Below are 20,728 nucleotides of genomic sequence, written 5' to 3' on the forward strand. Positions count from 1 at the left end.
CGTCCGGGCTCCGAGGCCCCGCCCCCGAGGAGGCCGCGGGTCCTACCTCCCCGGCGCCCGGCGCCGGGCCCGCGGGTGGGCCCTGGGTTGGCAGCGCGCGCCACCGAGCCGAGCGGTAGCTGAGCTCCCCATGCAGAGCGCCGAGCGCTCGCCGGCGCCGCCCCGGCTGCCCCCGCACGACCCGGGCACGCCGGCGCTGTCGGTGGTGGACATGCACACGGGCGGCGAGCCCCTGCGCATCGTGCTGGCGGGGTGTCCGGAGGTGGCGGGCCCCACGCTGCTGGCCAAGCGGCGCTACATGCGCCAGCACCTGGATCACGTGCGGCGACGGCTCGTGTTCGAACCCCGGGGGCACCGGGACATGTACGGGGCCGTGCTGGTGCCGAGCGAGCTGCCGGACGCGCACCTGGGCGTCCTGTTCCTGCACAACGAAGGCTACAGCTCCATGTGCGGCCACGCCGTGCTGGCGCTGGGCCGCTTCGCGCTCGACTTCGGGCTGGTGGCTGCGCCCCCAGCCGGCGCCCGCGAGGCCCGCGTCAACATCCACTGCCCGTGCGGGCTGGTGGCCGCCTTCGTGCAGTGCGAGGGCGGCCGGAGCCGCGGCCCGGTGCGCTTCCACAGCGTCCCGGCCTTCGTGCTGGCCACAGGTAACCGGCGGGACCGCACACCTTCGGCTACTAACTGCACTCGTTCTCTGGGCTGGAACCCGCGCCTTGCAACTAACCCACCGCACAGCCTTTGCAAATAATGAAAAGGCAATTCTCAGTCACTGCAGATAGCCTTCGGATTTGTGCGGAGCATGCAATTCAGTGATCGATCCCCCAGGTCCGTGGGCCTGTGGTCTTGAGAGCGCTTCTCCTAGCGCCTCGTTCCCCACTCGGCAGGCGTTCCTAGATTTCACAATTGGCTAAAGCCAGGTCGGCCGGAGTCAAAGGGCAAAGAACAGCCAGTGGGCCCGGTTCCAGGCTGGCTCAGAATACCCTCGCCAGACACACCATCCCCTCTGACAGGTTACTAAACACGGGTTACTGGGACTGACCTGTAAAAAGTGCTTCTCCACTTCTTGGGGAGGAAATTAAATGAGAATGAACTAGGCAACTTATAAATCGTGAGAGTACCGATGTCGCTAAAACGCTTGCTCTTATTTTTTAAAAACAGGAACAGACTTTGCCTGGGTTCAAAGCCTGACAACCCTATAAGGCTGTGCAGCTTGAGTCAAATTACTTAACCTCTCCGAGTCTATACTTCCTGTGTTATCGAATTGAGTTTTGTGAGGATTGAATGAGTGTAAGGCACTACTTAGAATTTAAAAATATATTCCAAGACAGAGACTACCGAATATATAAGGTTACTAGTTAGTCCTCTGGGTGTGCTGAGCCTTCAGAAGGTTTTGGTGGGTCCCTAGTACAGAGCCTGTGTGTCATGTGATAAATGGCTAATAACTACCATCCTTACATAGAGGGGAAACCCCTCCAAAGGGCTGCATTCTGTCAGTGAGGATGCTTGAGTAGTCGTGGCTGGAAGTGAGCTGGGAGCTAAGTTAGTCCAGCCAGGAACTGGGTTATCACCTCTTTTTTTCAAAGCCTTCAAGCCATGCGTATCATGCTGTGAGTTCGATCTTAATCCTCCCCGAGGATTTGGATCCCAGGTTAGCCTGATTCTGAATGATGCCGTGATAGTCCAGCTCGTTCTTAGAGCAAATAGATGCCACTTTCCCCTTTAGGAGAGAATGGTGTCACATCTGTATTGGGAAGGCACTGGAGGGAGACAGGAGTCTGTGTTCAGATTTCACCTCAAAAACCTCAACAGTTTCACTTGGCACCTAAGCCACCCCAGCAGCAGGTGGGAAGCCCTCTAGATTTTGTGGGAAATGACAGCAGGCAGCAGGATCACCACCACCTCAGTTTGGGCAAGTGATAGCAGGGGCAGCCAACCCCATCAGCTCGGTAGTTCCGAGAACATCACTGCATTAAGAAAATGAAATCTTGCCCAGCTGGTGTGGCTCAGAGGTTGAGCATCAACCTATGAACCAGAGAATGTCATGGTTTGATTCCCGGTCAGGGCATATGCCCGTGTTGTGGGTTTGATCCCCAGTGTGGGGCGTGCAAGGGAAGGGGCTGGGGGGGTCGGGGGGGGGGGGGAGGCAGCTGATCAATGATTCTCTCTCATTACTGATGTTTCTATCTCTCTCCCTCTTCCTTCCTCTCTGAAATCAATAAAATATATTTTAAAAGAAAATGAAATCCTAAATTCTCTACTTAGAAAAATACAAAAAAGGTGGACTGACTGTTCAATCAAGGTCACTACTCTGTCTTTCCTCATCTAGGCGACCTTGTGAAAGGGTTTCTGTTCCTCAATGTCATGTCTGTAAAATGAAGATGACAACAGTGCCCATCTCAGAAAATTGCTGAGTCCACCTCCACTCCACCTGCCAAAATGAAAACTCCAGAATTTTGTTCACTGTATTCAAGTGCTAGAACAGTAGGTAGTTAACACTTGTTAAATGAATAACTAAAATGAAATTTGGAGGAGACTATGCTGATTGGCAAATGTAAACAACTGGTTCTCTTAAGAGTTCTATTTCTATTGGAAATTAAACTTCTGGCTTTCATATTAACATTTATTACATTACTAATCTGTGCCAACCACTCCACACACATAATCACATGGGATTCTCAAAGAAAACCTTTTTTGGGGGGGAATAGTAGTGCCATTTTACACATGAGGACACCAAAGCCACACTTAGCTTAGCTTTCTAGTAGTGCCTTATTTCCATCGAATTCCTCATTCTCCTTTTATTAAATGTGCTTTTCATGTTGCACCAGCATCCAGATAAAGACCTTTTTATTCAGGTTTGCTGTTAAGTTCCACAGGCATGTTTTACTCTTTTGATGATAAATTTGCTGTGTTTTGACACGTCACATGTAAAAAGGGCTCTGTGGGCTAGTCTGTAACTGATCGCATACTGGTACCTTTGTAGGACTGTGCAAACTCAGGAATACAAGAAATATTTTATTTTTCACAACTTAATTTCTGAATTTGAGACTCCACTCTGCCTTATTGGTTGACATAGTTTCATTCCTCCACTTGCTGCCCCTTTTCCTCATATATATGTGAGCAAAGGTTTCTGAAAATAGCCCAGGCCTTGGCTTGCACAGATTACCAGGGAAGCGTCATCCACCCCCTCCATGTGGCCCCTGCCCCCGCCCCCTCCTCCTCCTGCCTCTGGCACAGCCTGCAGCCTCTCCGTGGTGTGTGGGGAAGTTAACAGGCCCTCTGCACTCAGGGCCTCCTGCCTCTTTTCTCAGTCCAGAGGAAGTTTCCCTATTGACCAAGAGAAATGTTTCTCCCCTTAGAGAGCAGGCAGCAGCTGGGGCGGGGGTGGGGGTGTCAGGGGGATGGAATAATGTAGAAAAAATAAAAGAGAACTCGCTGGAGGGGGTCCATGGGGGAAAAGGGGGACATATGTAATACTTTCAACAATAAAGATTTTTAAAAAGAGAACTCATGGACATGGACAACAGTGTGGTGGTTGTGGGGGTGGGGGGGGGGAAGGGGAGGTGGAAGAGGGCACAGAGGGGATAAATGGTGACGGAAAAAAAAAATATATATATAGGACACTCCTTGGCCAACATATCTCTTTCCCCTGAGATCATTTTCCACAAAACCTGCTTCTCCCCTGCCATATCCCTCCCCCAGAGGCCATAATCACCAAGCCCACTGGAATTGGGGAGGAGAAAGAGGAAAATTCGAGAAGGGGGGGAAACAGTTTTAATATCCCGAAATATCAGCCAGCCCCATTCCTTTGGAGATGTAAATTCAGTATTTCAAACAACTGACCTTCAGGTGAAACTTTGGTTATGTCGGCACTTAAAATACCTATAAAAACTCTGATGCAAAATAATACCATACAAGTCAGTGGTTGCACAGTGGTTTGTTCTGAATATTTGCCTGCAGTATTTGCATGAGATGAAATATATAAGTGAGTAAGTGTTTTTCAATGAAATATATAAGTGAATAAGTGTTTTTTGCAATCTTATGAACATTAAGATTAGCCATATTATATAAGTATGTAACGTATAGGAAAAGTCTCTTTTTCCCCATTTTGTTTTGACGACAGATTTGAAGAAAACCGATTTCTGAATAGGGCTCCAAATCCTCACTATTTAAAACCACTCCTAATAGTATGAGAGGGGACCTACATTTTCCTTCGTAGTTTTTACACGTTGAGGCCCCAGGGTTTTCTTCTCTCTGTCTCTTTAATGTTTCCTAGAAAAAGGTACTCAGAATAGTTAACAAATATGCATGTATAATTTAAGGAAAACATGCATTCAAGTGCACTCGTATAACTTATGCAAACATCAAGTTAAAAATAGAAAGGTGTACTTAGCTAAAGCTCTATTATTATTTACTTGATGCTTACTCATTTTGAAGATGGATTTTTGTTTCATTCCCTTTTATGATAGGAAGACCCCCCCGCCACTTTCTCTACGCTCCCCGCCCCCCCCCCCACAACATAAACATATGAAAAATTGTATGATTTATATTGCTAAGCTACTAAAACACACTATTCAAACACATCTTTTTTAGATCTCCCGGTGGATGTTCCTGGTCATGGAAAGGTGGTAGTGGACATTGCATATGGTGGCGCATTTTATGCATTTGTTAGTGCTGAAAAGTTAGGACTCAATGTTTGTTCTGCAAAGACAAGGGACCTTGTGGATGCAGCAAGTACAGTGACAGAAGCAGTGAAAGCTCAGGTCAGTACTGTTGCTGCCATCAACACTGCTGCTTTTCATGATACCAGCTGACTTCATTCTTTTTAAAAATATATTTTTTTATTTATTTCAGAGAGGAAGGGAGAGGGAGAGAGAGATATTAGTAAATATCAATGATGAGAATCATTGATCAGGTGCCTCCTTGCACGCCCCCAATGGGGATCCAGCCTGTAACTTGGGCATGTGCCCTGACCAGAAATCCAACCGGAGACCTCTTGGTTCCTAAGTTGATGCTCAACCGCTGAGCTACACCCACCTGGGCTGACATCATTCTTTACAATAAATCATTCTTTTTCCATCCAGTTGTTTCTCTTACCTAATAGCATCCGCATCCCGGTAACTTCTGCTTGCTCTGGGCCTCTCACAGCCTTTGTCTCTATCACTGGTATTCACTTCAGCTCTAGATACTCATTGACTGATTTCTCCACATGATCCCCTTCAAGCTCCTGAGAGTGAGGATATGGTTGCCTTAGCTCCTCCTGTTTGGGCAGCCATAGCCAGCCTGTGGATTGACCATCCTGGGCTCAGCGCCGCAAAGAGTGTGTGTGTTTACTTAGTGGGGGTGTGTATAAAGTAGGACTGTTCCATTAGTAGAGGCTATGTGCAGTGCAACTTCCTTAGTAAGGACTCACACTTCCACCTGGCCAGTGTGACTCAGTGGTTGAGCATCCACCCATGAACCAGGAGGTCAGTTTGATTTCCAGTCAGGGCACATGCCCAGATTGCGGGTTCGATCCCCAGTAGGGGGCATGCAGGAGGCAGCCGGTCAATTATTCTCTCTCATCATTAATGCTTCTATCTCTCTCTCCCTCTCCCTTCCTCTCTTTGAAACCAATTAAAAAAAAAATCACAACTTCCAATAAAACTATGTTTATTCATCTAGACCAGTGGTCGGCAAACTCATTAGTCAACAGAGCCAAATATCAACAGTACGACGATTGAAATTTCTTTTGAGAGCCAAATTTTTTAAACTTAAACTATATAGGTAGGTACATTGTTATTAACTTAATTAGGGTACTCCTAAGGCTTAGGAAGAGCCACACTCAAGAGGTCAAAGAGCCTCATGTGGCTCACGAGCCACAGTTTGCCAACCACGGATCTAGACAAAGATGTCATTCTAGCATTTAGTGCCTTGACCCAAAAGGTGTTTTAAAAATTATAAAGGTGGAAAAATTATGTCTAAGAGAGCCCCATAATGTTATTTAAAATATAAACTTGAATCAAAGTATTTATTTTACATGTGGTTGATAATTTTTTGTTATTTGCAGTTTAAAATTACTCATCCTGATAGTGAAGACCTTGCCTTTCTATATGGAACTATATTAACAGATGGAAAAGACACTTACAGTGAGGAGCCAACCACCAACATCTGTGTGTTTGCAGATGAGCAGGTATTAAAACTGTGATTTTTAGGCACAAAAGTCATGTGATGTGGAAGTAGAGCACTATGAACTTTCTTATCTTTGTTTGTTCTGAAACAGGTTGACCGAAGTCCTACGGGCTCAGGAGTGACAGCCCGAATTGCCTTACAGTATCAGAAAGGGCTTCTGGAACTGAACCAGACCAGAGCCTTTAAAAGCAGTGCCACTGGCTCAGTCTTCACCGGGAAGGCTGTGAGGGTGAGTGACACCCTTACCTTCTTCTGTAAATGGGTTACTTTGGAGACTGAAGAGGCGTGAGTCGGGTGTGTGATGAGTTTCTTCACTCAGCTCTCAGAAGACAATTTTCAAACAGACCTGTAAAAACTGTTCAGCTAGGATACTGGTCCTCAATGTGAGGTTTGAAAACCCCTGGGGGTTCCCAGGGTCCTTCCCATGGGTCCACAAGGCCAAAACAATATTCATAATAATACTAAGACATCATTTGCTTTTCACTTTCATTCTCTCATCAGTGTAGAGTTCTCCAGAGGCAGAATAATGTGCTATCCCAGCTGACTGAATGTAGGAGCAGATATGAGGATCTAGCGTAGCCGTGGGCAAACTACAGCCCGCGGGCCGGATCCCGCCCGTTTGAAATGAATAAAACTAAAAAAAAAAAAAAGACCGTGCCCTTTTATGTAATGATGTTTACTTTGAATTTATATTAGTTCACACAAACACTCCATCCATGCTTTTGTTCCGGCCCTCCGGTCCAGTTTAAGAACCCATTGTGGCCCTCGAGTCAAAAAGTTTGCCCACCCCTGATCTAGCGTCTTCTTTACAGCCAGACATTGGATGTTTCCAAAAATGTAAAACAATGCCATTTTTCTCATTAGTTTTTTTGTTTGTTTTGGCAAATGTTATTTTCACAAAAATTTGTTGTTTATGTTAACATGCAGTGAGTTTATTTTTTAAACTAATTAATGAAAAAATATCTTTAACTTTTTAAAAAGCAAATATTAATAGATATAACCTACATAAACCAAAACTATTTTGAGGTCCTCAAACCTGAAGGTATAAAGGGGTCCTGGCACCGAAATGTCTGAGAGCCATTAAACTGGGGTTTGGATGTTTTGTTTGCTTGTTTTTATTCTATAGGAGTGTTTCATTTTATAATAGGATGTGAAAGTCCTGAAAAGTGGGCAGAATTTTTATAATGGAATCAAATATTAAATGTGCTCATAGAGCTAATTAATGAATTTACTCATTAATAAATGAAATCTACAGGATAACTTGTTTATATCTAGTAAGTGAATCTACTCATACAGAGTCCTTTAACATAGCCATCTATCCTAATACTTTTATATCCTAATATAGCTTTTTAAAAAAATCTTCACCTGAGGATATGTTTATTGATTTGAGAGAGAGAGAGAGAGAGAGAGAGAGAGAGAGAGAGAGAGAGAGAGAGAAGAGAAAGAGGAAGCGGAAGAGAAAGAGAAAGAAAGAAAGAGAAAGAGAAAGAAAGAAAGAAAGAGAAAGAGAAAGAGAGATAGAGATGAGGGAGAAACAGTGATTGGTTGTAGGTGCGCCAACAAAGGAATCAACTGGCAACCTAGGTATGTGCCCTGACTGGGAATTGAACCTGCATTCTTTGGTGCACTAGATGATGCTCAACCAACTGAGCCACATGGCCAGGGAAATATAGATGTTTTTAAAGTTTGATTTTTCTAAATATTGAATTTTCTTTAAGTTAGGCATTCCTATACGTTACCTGATCTTATGAGGTACCAAACCATTACGTTGTATGCAAAAATTTGGGATACATTGTCTTCAAGTCTCAGAATGAAGATAAAGTAATAATCTATAATATTTATTGGGTGTTTCACTACATGTCAGTTTCCAAGCTAAACACATTATGCATACCATATCATTTAATTCTCACAAGAATTCTGGGAGGTCAATACTATTCTTCTTCTTCAACAAATGATAAATTGGAGAGTTTAGGTAATTTGCCAAAAGTCAAAGAGTAATGGATCCAGACTATGAACATGGATCTCTCTAAGCAGACCCCACACTGTTAAGCATTATATTATATTGCTACTAGTGGCCCGGTGCACAGGAAGGCGGGGGGGTGTTCCTCAGCCCAGCATGCACCCTCTCCAATCCAGGACCCCTCGGGGGATGTCCGACTGCTGGTTTAGGCCCGATCCCTGCAGGATCCAACTGCCATCCCCTGCTTGCTTGCCTCCAACTGCTGTCCCCTGCCAGCCTGCTTGCCCCCAACTGCCCTCCCCTGCTGGCCTGTTTGCCCCTAACAGCCTCTGCCTCCGCCCCACCACGATGGCTTTGTCCAGAAGGACGTTCGGAAGGTCTCCTGGTCTAATTAGCATATTACCCTTTTATTAGTATAGATTAGACAAGGCAAGTTTTCAGTGAGGCTTTATATTATAGCAGCTTTACAAAAAGACTAGTAGCCCTGTGCACGAATCCGTGTGCGAGTAGCTCGCTGCTGCTTGCCTCAGCTGGGCACCCTGCCCACCACTGCTGGTAGCTCTCCACCGCTCGTAGCTTGCTGCCCTGCCCTCCTGTAGCTCTCCACCACTCATAGCTCGCTGCCCTGCCCTCCTATAGCTCTCTGCTGCTCATAGCTCACTGCCCTGCCTTCCTGTAGCTCTCCACTGCTCATAGCTCGCTGCCCTGCCCCCCTGTAGCTCTCCGCTGCTTGTAGATCAGTCATGACATTATAGCGTCCTGACTAATTTGCATATTCCTCTATTATTATATTAGACTAGGGGCCCGGTGCACGAAATTCATGCACTGGGTGTGTGGGGGTGGGGGGAGTGTCCCTCAGCCCAGCCTGCCCCCTCTCACATACTGGGAGCCCTCAGGTGTTGACCCCCATCACCCTCCAATCACAGGATCGGCCCCTTGCCCAGGCCTGATGCCTCTGACAGAGGTGTCAGGCCTGGGCAGGGGACCCTCATTCCCCCCCATCACTGGTTCTGCCCCCAGCCCAGGCCTGATGCCTCTGGCTTAGGCGTCCGGCCCGGGCAGCGGGGACCCGCAGCTGCAGTGGCCCCGCGATCGTGGGCTCCGCTTTAGGCCCAGCCAAGGGACCCCTAGCTCCCGGGACTGCCAGCTTCGACCGTGCCCAGCTCCCATCGCTGGCTCCACCCCTACTTCCTGCTATCACTGGCCAGGGCGGCAAAGGCGCCTGCCCCCCAGCTCTTAGCTCCCCCCTGGGTTTCCGATCACTGTCAGTGGCAGGGGGCTTCTTCCTGCTTTCCCTTTCGCCTCCCTGCATTGTGCCTACATATGCAAATTAACCGCCATCTTTGTTGGCAGTTAACTGCCATCTTAGTTGGCAGTTAATTTGCATATAGCCCTGATTAGCCAATGAAAAGGGTAGCGCTGTACGCCAATTACCATTTTTCTCTTTTATTAGTGTAGATAATAAGATTACTGTACCCTAAGCTCATAATTGATATTTACCTTAATTAGAAAGGTATTTTTTTTTTAATTAGAAAATGAAAAGATACTCTGTAGTGAAGATTTAAACTTATTTAATCCCGATTATCATACTTGCCAGAACATCTTCATTTGCACCACTGACCTTTCATCTCTGGGCTCTTCCAGGCTCTCTGATAGAATCTCCATCCCTTTCCCTGCCCAGCTTCCTTTCCCCATCCTCCCGTTCAGAAGCCCCCAGCATTTTATCCTTAGCTTCCTTCTCATCTCATCTGCAATTTGATGCCACTGGGCCATTTCACCCACTTCTGAAGTTTCAACTCCCAGCCGCCCACTGATGACTTCCAAACCTTCCTCCTCCCTCCCGTGCCTACCCTGGGCTTCTCTCCTGAGTCTAACAGGTATGTTCCCAACAGTCCAGTAAACTCATCTCAAAATGACTGTCCCAGAGACATCGCAAACTCAACTTGTAAAAAACTTCTTTCTTCCTAAAGGTGCCTCTCCTGCCACATTCCCCATCACTTTCAAGCTAAAAGCTGTAGTCATATTTATTTCTATTCCTTACTTCCCACATATCAGTCCCCAGGCCTGTCAGTTCTTCCTCCAAAGTATCTCTGTATTTTGCTCTTCTCCAGCCTCACTGAAAATTACCCCAGTGACTGTAGATTCAATCAATGAATTAAGCTTCCCTTTCCACAGGGTTCTGGGTGTCTAGTTTCTCTCCTCTCCAGTTGTCTCCCACTGTACAGCTTAATTTATGTAAAACACAGACCTGATCAGGTCGCTCTCCTTTCATTGGATTAACTCTTGGGTTTTCTTTAAAGTGATAAAAATTAACAATATGACTTAAGCCAGATACAATGTGAATGCGGTATTTTGATATTGTACTCCTTTCACCTTTTTTTCAGGAAGCAAAGTGTGGGGATTTTAATGCGGTTATAGTGGAAGTATCCGGACAAGCCCATTACACGGGAACAGCAAGCTTTACAATAGAAGACGATGACCCACTGAGGGATGGGTTTCTTCTCAAGTGACTTCTATGACTTTTAAAGGCTTTCTTTTTAAAGCAATCGTTATCTATCAGTAATTTTCATCTGAATTATGTGGAAACCTATATCCAAATTGTACATGTAAGCCAATTCCCATTTTTCTAAAATAGTACACTGTGGCTAAATATAAAATCATTATACCTCAGAGATGCATAGATATATAGGTGTAGGTCCTGAAATACAGGTGCACAGTAGAAAACAATCAGTGAATCACTACAGTGGGACAAGCCTCATACTCTACCAGCTACATGCCAGGTAGATTTATAACATGATGTCCTGGCTAGTGTGGCTCAGTTGGATGAGCTTCGTTCCATGCACCAAAAGGTCGCTGGTTCGATTCCAGGGCACAGACAGGGTAGTGGGCTTGATCCCTAGTATGGGGTGTGCAGGAGGCAGCCGAGATGTTTCTCTCTAACATTGATGTTTCTCTCTCTCCTTTCCCTTGTTATCTCTCTAAAATAAATAAAAACATGTTAAAAAAATAAAATATGAAAGAAATGGTAACTCTTGGTATTCTTGCCTGTGAGCCTGTTAAAAATAAATTTGATCATTACCAGTCATTATAAAATGAAGAATTAAAATTATTCAACATGTAATGCTCTCAATATTCCTTAAACTCTGCTGTGATTAGTAGTATTTCTTTTTTCTGAGCCGACAGAAACTGAGGTAATTAATTCATTTAAACTGGCTTTGCCATCCACCAAGTCTGTATAGACCCAGTCATTAGGTCTATTATTTAATTACCTGACTAAAATCAATTACACAACAAAATAATGTTTTCCACTCATTCTCTATTACATTCTTTGGTAAAGAAATCACGTCTCTCTAAAAAATAACACTATCACTAACTTTTCCCCACTTTATTAACACTCCTTTTTCTCTGGGAAGCTATCCATCCCCTGAACATAGCCTTGCTGGGACTACCAGGCAAGGGAAAGGGTACACCAATCAGGCTCTTGCTCCCAGGACCTGGGATTTGTTGTTGTTGTTAATCCTCACCCAAGGAAATTTTTCCATTGATTTTTAGGGAGATTGGAAGAGAGAGGGAAAGACAGAGAGAAACACTGATGTGAGAGAAACACATCGATTGTTTGCCTCCTACACAAGCCCAATCTAGGGCCCAGGCTGGGGAGGAGCCTGCAACCAAGGTACACACCCTTGACTAGAATCAAATCAGGGACCCTTTGTCCGCAGGCTGACACTCTATCCACTGAGCCAAACCAACTGGAGCAGGATTGGGATCTTGAGAGAAATGACATTCGGTTTAAAAATGGTTGAAGCAGACTTATTCTGATAGTGCCTTAAAGAGATCACCCTCAATTAGTGTTTGCTATCTCTACCCACAGAGCTGCCCTGACTTCTCTTGTTCTTGGGGCTGGCTGTTAGACTATCCTTCTATAATCTGTAAATTCCTTTCTTGTTTAAGGGAGACAGTGCCCTATAAGTATTGCTTATCTCCAAAGACCCTAATCCATACACTAACTCCTTAAAATCTCTTCTGCTCTTCGTTGTAAATGCCTGACTTCAGACTCCTTCATTTCTTCCCTGGTCATTACAATGCCTTTTCCTAACTGGTGTCCCAGTTGCTAACTTCTCCTCTGATAGTTACTCAAAAAATATTTCTTTTGTGTGTTTTCCTAATAGTTTTCCAGAGTACTAAGTACTAGGAATCCAATAAAAAGCCAAACAGGTCAAGTCCTAGTCTTAACAGAGTCGACCATGGGAGGCAAGTAATAGTCATGAAAACATAATTATAGACAGTGTGGTATGTCCTACAAGCCCAGGGGGCTTACCCTGAGGGACTAACATTCATGCAGAGATGGGGGTGCTATGGGATTGGGGGAAGGAGTGGTGGTGGAGCTTTCTCGGCACAAGACAGAGTAGGTACAAATGCCCCAAGGAACTCACAATAGGCCAGTGTGGTTAGAGTGGAGTAAAAAAGAAGGAAAGTGGCCCAAAATGAGACTAGGGAGGAAACAGATGTGAAATCATGCAGTGCCTTGCAGTAAATATTAAGGATTGGGGTCCTTACCCCAAATTAAATGGAGAAAGCCAAGAGAATGTTTAAATAAGTGGCATGATCAGATTATTTTGTTTAAACAAAGCATTCTGCCTACAATGTGGAGTAGGGGCTGGATGTGGGGAGACCCAGCTGGGAGGTGTCAGCAATAGTCCAAAGAGAGGATGAGAGCTAGGATTCAGGTGGACAATGGAGTGATGGAGGAAGTGAATGGATACAAAGATATTTAATAAGTAAAATCCTCAGGTTTTGGTGATTGGACATGGGTTGGTATGAGGAAGAGAAAATGTATCTAGAAAGAACCCTAAGTTTTTAGTTTTTGCCTAGAAAACTAGGTGGAAGGTGGTGTTTTTGTTTTGTTTTGGTTTGGTTTTTTTTTTGAGATTCAAAATATTGAGGACTAAGGTTTTTAGGAAAGATCACGAATTCCATTTTGGTCACCTTACATTTTAGGTGCTTTTGCACATCAAGGGTCATTGCCAAGTAGCAAGATACATGGTTTGGAACTAGGGACATAATTTAGAGTTGTGAGTATATAGTTTTCAAAGCTGTGGCTGTGAGTGAGAAGGGGGAAGAAGTCCAGAGCAATCCAGGACGGGGCCTTGGATTCTAGTATTTAAAGGTAGGTGAGGGAGGATGAACTAGCTGAGGACACTGAGGCAAACGAGGAAGAGGAGAAACTCCAGTAGGAGAGTGTGAGGTCACTCTTACCTTTCTGAACCATGCCTGATCATGCCCTCCCTTGTTTAAACTCCTTCAATGGCTAGTGCCATTACCCCGTCTTCTCCCAATGAAGTTCCACCTCTGTAACACTGCACGCAAGGCCTTTGTAAGAGGGCCCCAATCAGTTTTCATCATTCTTCCCCCTCTTCACTCCCTACCCCACATAGCCTCAGATACAGGTATTTCTCGCCAGTACCCAAGAGTAAAGTACTTAGACACTAACCTTCAGACTTCACACATGCATCAAGTGTCCTTCCCTTTCTTCTCCTTTTTTTTTGAGAGTCCATTGTCACTTCTTGTGCCAAGTCTTTATTCTCCATCACCTTCCCTAGGAAGAGTTAGTCACCTCCATAGAATTTCATTTGTATATTTTTAACAATACTTTCCACACTGCAATATAGTTGTGTGTACCTAAGGCTGTAAGATTCTTCCAGCTGGGATCCTTATCTTACTTGTTGTTTCTGAACACTTAGCACAGAGATTTTATAAATTAATCTATTAAATTTTTGTCTTAATTCAGTAGTTCTCGTCCCCTCCCAACAGCCCCCAATCTCTGGGGACATTTGCCAATATCTGGAGACGTAACTTTTAGTTGTCACTACAGGGGTATCATGGATAGAGGCTAGAGATAATGCTAAACATCTGTAATGCATAGGGTAGCCTTCACAACTAAGATTATTTGTATCAGAATGTCAATAATGCTGAGGCTGAGAAACACAGTCTTAGTTACCACCTTAAATGAACTATTTATGCTGTTAATTTCCAGTAGGATATTCTCCATCACTGAACTAAGCAACCAAGGCACTCTTTCATTGATTCTAAGACCTGCACATGTACCAATTATTTTTTAGAGCAGTGTTTCTCCAAACTTGATTGTGTATCAGAATCACTTGCAAGGTATGTGGCTGGGCCCTACCTTAGAATTTCAGATTCAGGTTGGGAGCCGGGCCTGAGAATCTGCATTTCTGATATGTTCCCAGGTCAGACTGATGCTGCTGGTCCAGGGTCCACACTTGACAAACCACAGCCTTAGAGAACCTGAGGGCTGAGCTCACTTCCCCCCATTAGCAGCCGTGCCCAGAAACTTGAGATGCACCTTCCCTGGGCCTACAGGCCCTGTTCCTGTCTCTCCCAACCAGATACCCAGAGCTGCATCTGTGGTGACTGCCTAGTTGGCAGCACCTTACACTCAAAGCACATCACGTTCCAGAGAGCTGAGGAAGGCCAGGCCACAGAGAAGGAACACGCTCCCTTTTCCCACAACACATGCGAGAGCCAATTATGCATGATTCTGGGTCCCAGGCTCTTTAAAGCAAAGTGTCATCCTGCCGCTAAAATCCATATCCTACTAGCTCCGCAGAGCACCTGTATCAGAGTCACCTGTGGGGTTTAGATTTGTAGGCCTGTCCTCAGTAATCCTGCGAGTCAACCAGTGCATCTGCATTTAATAAGCACAGTACATCAGTGGTTCCCGAAGTGTGGCCACCAGACCAGTAACATCCCCACCTGGGAACTTGTTAAGAGATGCAAAATTCTAGGGCAGGACCCCAGACCCACTGAATCTGAAACCTGGGGTTGGGCCGACTCACTTAGTTTCAGCAAGAAGTCCAGATGATTCTGTTAGATGCTCAAGGTTGAGAACACCTGGATTAACCTATCCTGCTATTGTATGGTAAATCAGCGAGATAGATAGGAGAGGCCTTAATGAGCCAATTAATTAGGAGTCTTTATTCGTGAGGCCCAGAGGGAGGTGTTTCCCAAATCTCTGAGCAAACAAATAGAGGAAGTTCTATTTATACCTTTTTGAGCCCTTTGCCGATTTTACAAAGAGCTCTGTGTAGGTTATTGTTACAGACAATTTGTAACCTTGAATACATAATTAACCAATACTTAGCATAATATGGGAATTATTATCAGTATCAGTATTAGCCTGTTACATCAGATGGCTAGCTTGCAAGGTCAGTTAAGTTTTTATCTTTGTCTATTATTCAAACTAAAACAGTTATTTTACGGAATAAGGGACTATCTAAAAATAACAGAGTTGACCTACAGAATAAGAGACTAAGAATAACAGAGTAGTTCAAACAGCAGTTTCAAACAGCAGTTTTCCAAAGGAGGAATTACTATGCGTCACTACCCCCTGGTTTAAAACCTCCAGATTTGGACAGCTTTCACTTCAGGTTCTTGATTCCTTCCCTACCTGCGTAGGCCGGAAACACCCACAGGGAGGCAAAGCACCCCCCTGGAGCCAAGGCCTTCCCAGGACCTCGTATCCAAGAAAAGAACTGGGGAATGAATCCTTGTTGAATTTGGTCATTTATAGGAGAGCCACTCCCGCTTTATCTGGCCAGACAGAGGTCTCTGCGGAGGTCCTTTGGCACTCTGAAGCCGGACCCCGGACCGAGGCACCCCGCGGGGACGTGAAGTGGTGCGCCGGCTTTTCTTTTCGGAAGCACTTGGCGGGTGTCCCGCCCCGCGCTCCTGCGTAAACAGGCGGTTCCCTAGGCAACGCCTGGAACCCACGTCAAAGGCACCGCAGAGTCCGCGGCGACCACCACCCCTCCGGCCAAGCCCCACTCCCGGCAGCGGCCTCTCGCCCCGGCCGAGACACCCTCCAGCTCGCGGCCGCCTCCCCTGGTGCGGGATGAACAGACGCGCGGCCGCCGCGGGGCCCCATGGAGCCAGCGTGCATGGCCTTGGGCAGCCCACGCCCCGGCGCCCCCTCCGCGGCCGGCACACCTGGCGGGCCTTCCTCCGCGGAGACGGCGGCGGCCGCTCTCTCCTTCAGCACCGTGGCTACCTTGGCGGCCGCGGCGCTGGGGAACCGGAGCGACGGGAGCGAGGGCGACATCACTGGCGCCACGGCTGGCGGCGCCCTCGGCTGGCCTGGGGCGGCGGGGGCGGCGGGGAGGCCGCCGCTGCGCCCCGAGGCGGCGCAGCTGCTCACGCACGGGGCGGCGGTGGCGGCCCAGGCGCTGGTCCTCCTGCTCATCTTCCTGCTGTCTAGCCTGGGCAACTGCGCCGTGATGGGGGTGATCGTGAAGCACCGGCAGCTCCGCACCGTCACCAACGCCTTCATCCTGTCCCTGTCCTTGTCGGATCTGCTCACGGCCCTGCTCTGCCTGCCCGCTGCCTTCCTAGACCTCTTCACGCCGCCCGGGGGCTCAGCTCCCGCCGCCGCCGTCGCCGCGGGGCCCTGGAGCGGCTTCTGCACCGCCAGCCGCTTCTTCAGCTCCTGCTTTGGCATCGTCTCCACGCTCAGCGTGGCCCTCATCTCGCTGGACCGCTACTGCGCCATCGTGCGGCCGCCCCGGGAGAAGATCGGTCGCCGGCGCGCGCTGCAGCTGCTGGCGGGCGCCTGGCTGCTGGCCCTGAGCTGCTCCCTGCCCTGGGAGCTGCTCCGCGCGCCCCGCGCGCCCCCCGCCGCGCAGAGCTTCCACGGCTGCCTCTACCGCACGTCCCCGGACCCCGCGCAGCTGGGCGCGGCCTACAGCGTGGGGCTCGTGGTCGCCTGCTACCTGCTGCCTTTCCTGCTCATGTGCTTCTGCCACTATCACATCTGCAAGGCCGTGCGCCTGTCGGGCGTGCGCGTGCGGCCCGTGACCACCTACGCGCGGGTGCTGCGCTTCTTCAGCGAGGTGCGCACCGCCACCACCGTTCTAGTCATGATCGTCTTCGTCATCTGCTGCTGGGGACCCTACTGCTTCCTGGTGCTGCTGGCTGCTGCCCGTCAGGCCCAGGCCACGCAGGTCCCCTCGCTCTTCAACGTGGTGGCTGTCTGGCTGACTTGGGCCAATGGGGCCATCAACCCTGTCATCTACGCCATTCGCAACCCCAACATATCCATGCTGCTAGGGCGCAGCCGGGAAGAGGGTTACCGGACTAGGAATGTGGACGCTTCCCTGCCCGACCAGGGCCCGGGCCCGCGGGCCAGAAACTCGTCTGCCAACCGGCTGGGGGCCTGCAGCAGGATGAACTCTTCCAATCCGACCAGCGGGGTAGCTGGGGAGATGGCCTTGTGGGCTCGTAAAACTCCAGTTGTACTTTTCTGCCGGGAAGGGCCACCGGAACCTGTGACAGCATTGGCCAAACAGCCTCCATCTGGAGCCAGGGATACCAGCCTCTAAGCAGAGTTGGGGTGCACAGCTTGTGAAGGTAGCTTTTTACCTGCTTCGTTTAATGCAGGATCCTGGGGAGAAGTGTGTTTTTCATAAAGCCAAACATTTATAGAAGATACAGATTGGGAGGCCTACCATTCCCCAAACAACATACAAGACAATGTCACCTTCAAACGTGCCAAAAGGAATGTAAAGTGCAAAAATTAAAATAATCTGAAACCACACAACCAAGCATTGTGAACTGTAAGTGCCAAAAATGACTAAATAAAATTCACAATTATTGAAAAGCTCATATTACAGGAATCACACTGTGAAACAAAATCATTGAATGCAATCAGTATTTGTTCAAAACACATAGAGTTTCAAGAAAGAACAGAGACCCTCAGAATTGCTTACTGAACCCTCTAAATCACCAGCATTCAATTCAGATTTCTAGAACTTGCTACTCTGACACATGCTTTGGGTACTTAGGCTGGGAGCGGAAAATTCTTATCCTTACACTCTTCTGTCTACTTCACACCCCATCCCTCTAAAATCTTTGTGGGAAATTTTAAATTCATATCCCATGTAAAACTGTAGGATTTTGAAAAGGTGGTTTATTACCATAAAATTCAGCCACCTGAAGTATGAAAATAAAGAAATGTGGCTGTTTTAAAAAAGTATTCTAAAATTATAATTAGAAAGTTATGTTTCTCATCCTACCCCCAAAATTATCTGCCCTGACTACTGCTGAGGCTTTAGTTACCCTTCCTCTAACCTGCTGCTTTTGTTTCTAATACATTGGGTGATGCTGCTCTCCGAATGCTTTCACATTTTTAAAAAATAACGTTTGTAGTAGAAAATCTTTGTCTTTGGGGAGTAAATTGATTTTTGGATGCAGCCAAAAAATGTAATTTGAAGTCAAGTTGATTGAATCAGGTGAGTAATGTCATATATATTAAAATAAAAGCTCTATAAAGTAACATGATTTCACTTTCCTGCGTGGTTTTTTTAACTGATGATGTTTTCTAAAAGGAATTCTAAAAATATTTTGAGAAGTGGCCCCATTTCTAAAATAAACATAGAATTTTCTAAGAAGATCATACTCTCACATTTGGGAGTTTTTGGTACATTTGTGTGTGTGTGTTGTTTTTAAACGGATCATTGTTTTATAGATACGAGTTTCCTAAAATAATGTAGTCTTTATTAGAAAGGGAGACCAAGTGTGGAATAATTATATAATGTATTAGGGTCTAAATAACTTAGGCATGTCAGAGAGGTACTCCAATCAAGCTAAAGATATCTTTAGAAATGTGTAAAACAAAGATGCTTTTAAAAAATTCAAAAGCACAATTCAGGATTTGTGTATATAAAATTTCATTAAATGCCATTCATTGACTCAGAATTTTATGAGATATTTTTGTGTTTTCTCCTTTCTTTTCTCTATCTTGCCTCTTTTGTCTTCAATATTTCATAGCCTTAATTGAATAAGTACTTTAAACTACATATGAAACATCAGCTATCATATAAAGGTTTTAATGTGAAATAATCACTTTTTTCCTTATAAAATGTTTAAAGATATTTATTGAGTTTAAGTTTTTGTGTGATGGGTGTATGTCATTATTTTGTAATCAAAAATGGAAATATATATATATTCATGTCAGAGCTAATGATGTTTTAATTTTTCTTCTTCTCCAGGCATCATCATAATCAGAAGTTTATAAATTATCTGTATATATCTTGCTACACTCAGCATAGTACAAAGTAGATGAGCTAATCTTTTCTCTTTAGTACTTGTTATAAAACATATACAGACTTAATGACGCCAAACAAACATTGAACAGATATCTGTACTAGTAGTACTTGCCTGTTAAAGGCAAAAAAGTTGTGTATTTTTTGGCACTGTGAGAAAATGGAAGTCATTAGAAATGATGAAAAACTTCTAGTTATGAAAAGTATCACAGACTAGGAATTTGGCAACTGTGAGTAATGGTCAGAAAAAGAGAAACCTTGGGGGAAGGAGGTGAGCATGTTGCAAAATAGGGTATTGCCTAGGTCTAGGATAAAGAATCGAAGGAAGGTATTTCATAAACACATATAATAAACAAACATGAAATGGAATAAACCTTTCTGGTGAATGAAGGGAACATCTGAGAGATTGGAAGCGAGAAGCTGGTGGCATGAAGGACTTTAAGACAGAAAAGAAATTCCCACCCTAACTCTTGGTAGGGAGTGGTAGGAAGTTTTAATAAAGAAATGGCTTTGGGAAGAGACCAGGTGTTAATGGCTCTAAGAGTTATGGTTAGCAAGAATAAGAGGGAAAAAGATGCCTAGCCAGTTTGGCTCAGTGGATAGAGGCATGGGCCTGTGGACTGAAGGGTACTGGGTTCCTCAATCCCCAGTAGGGGGCGTGCAGGAGGAAGCTAATCAATGATTCCCTCTCATCATTGATGTTTCTATCTTCCTCCCTCTCCCTTCCTCTCTAAAATAAATAAAAATATATTTTTTTTAAAAAGAGAAACTTGTTAATAAGTTACTGAACAACCTAGAGCAGTGGTCGGCAAACTCATTAGTCAACAGAGCCAAATATCAACAGTACAATGATTGAAATTTCTTTTGAGAGCCAAATTTTTTAAACTTAAACTATATAGGTAGGTACATTGTTACTAACTTAATTAGGGTACTCCTAAGCTGGCCTGTGCTAAAAACGTCCTCAATCTGATTGAGGTACGTTCGCTGAGGTCGGCCCCTTCCAACTCTCCCATCCACACTCGTCTTGTATGCTTGTTTCGTCCCAGGGGTGGGCAAACTTTTTGACTCGAGGGCCACAATGGGTTCTTAAACTGGACCGGAGGGCCGGAACAAAAGCATGGATGGAGTGTTTGTGTGAACTAATATAAATTCAAAGTAAACATCACTACATAAAAGGGTACAGTCTTTTTTTTTTTAGTTTTATTCATTTCAAACGGGCCGGATCCGGCCCGCGGGCCGTAGTTTGCCCACGGCTGGATCCCCTTTCATTCATCCTCTCTACATGTCCAAACCATCTCAACATACCTTTCTCAATCCTCGACACTACATCTTCTCTCACTCCACAACATTCCCTAAAATTAATTTAGTAAACTTTACTTTTGTCACCCGCCCGCGATTTGCTGACACGACTAGCACTAACCACTGCACAATGAGACTGCTGACTGACTGGCTCACTCAACTCGTGCATGAATCACGCCCCGGC

The 20,728-nt window shown here is 45.8% G+C and overlaps 2 protein-coding genes across 5 annotated transcripts; both read left to right on the forward strand.

Moving 5' to 3' along the window:
- Positions 1-4: 4 nt before the first annotated feature.
- On the forward strand, positions 5-13,915 carry L3HYPDH (trans-L-3-hydroxyproline dehydratase). Of its 4 annotated transcripts, XR_009452661.1 has the most exons (6): positions 5-647; positions 4,591-4,760; positions 6,047-6,169; positions 6,260-6,397; positions 9,810-10,005; positions 10,513-10,648. XR_009452661.1 is itself a non-coding variant. In XM_059694418.1 (5 exons), the coding sequence occupies exons 1-5, from the start codon at positions 131-133 to the stop codon at positions 10,636-10,638; spliced, it is 1,074 nt and encodes a 357-aa protein (XP_059550401.1). In that variant the 5' UTR covers positions 5-130; the 3' UTR covers positions 10,639-13,915. The 4 variants fall into 4 exon arrangements, 2 of the variants coding, with proteins under 2 accessions (XP_059550401.1, XP_059550420.1); XR_009452662.1 differs by lacking the exons at positions 9,810-10,005; positions 10,513-10,648 and adding an exon at positions 6,967-7,463 and having other exon boundaries at positions 6,260-6,743; XM_059694418.1 differs by lacking the exon at positions 9,810-10,005 and having other exon boundaries at positions 10,513-13,915.
- Positions 13,916-15,727: 1,812 nt separating this feature from the next.
- Positions 15,728-18,481, forward strand: GPR135 (G protein-coupled receptor 135). Its single transcript, XM_059694404.1, has one exon. The coding sequence runs from the start codon at positions 16,072-16,074 to the stop codon at positions 17,521-17,523; it is 1,452 nt and encodes a 483-aa protein (XP_059550387.1). The 5' UTR covers positions 15,728-16,071; the 3' UTR covers positions 17,524-18,481.
- Positions 18,482-20,728: the final 2,247 nt, after the last annotated feature.

Source organism: Myotis daubentonii, chromosome 1 (genome assembly GCF_963259705.1).
Source record: "Myotis daubentonii chromosome 1, mMyoDau2.1, whole genome shotgun sequence".
In the NCBI taxonomy this organism is placed as follows: Eukaryota; Metazoa; Chordata; class Mammalia; order Chiroptera; family Vespertilionidae; genus Myotis; species Myotis daubentonii.

Excerpts from the sequence above, each read along its gene's own strand:
- GPR135 (XM_059694404.1), top strand. The coding sequence starts at position 16,072 with ATGGAGCCAGCGTGCATGGCCTTGGGCAGCCCACGCCCCGGCGCCCCC.
- L3HYPDH (XM_059694418.1), top strand. The coding sequence starts at position 131 with ATGCAGAGCGCCGAGCGCTCGCCGGCGCCGCCCCGGCTGCCCCCGCAC. Across the intron at positions 648-4,590 it reads GGCCTTCGTGCTGGCCACAG|ATCTCCCGGTGGATGTTCCT; the intron begins GTAACCGGCGGG and ends CATCTTTTTTAG. Across the intron at positions 4,761-6,046 it reads CAGAAGCAGTGAAAGCTCAG|TTTAAAATTACTCATCCTGA; the intron begins GTCAGTACTGTT and ends TGTTATTTGCAG.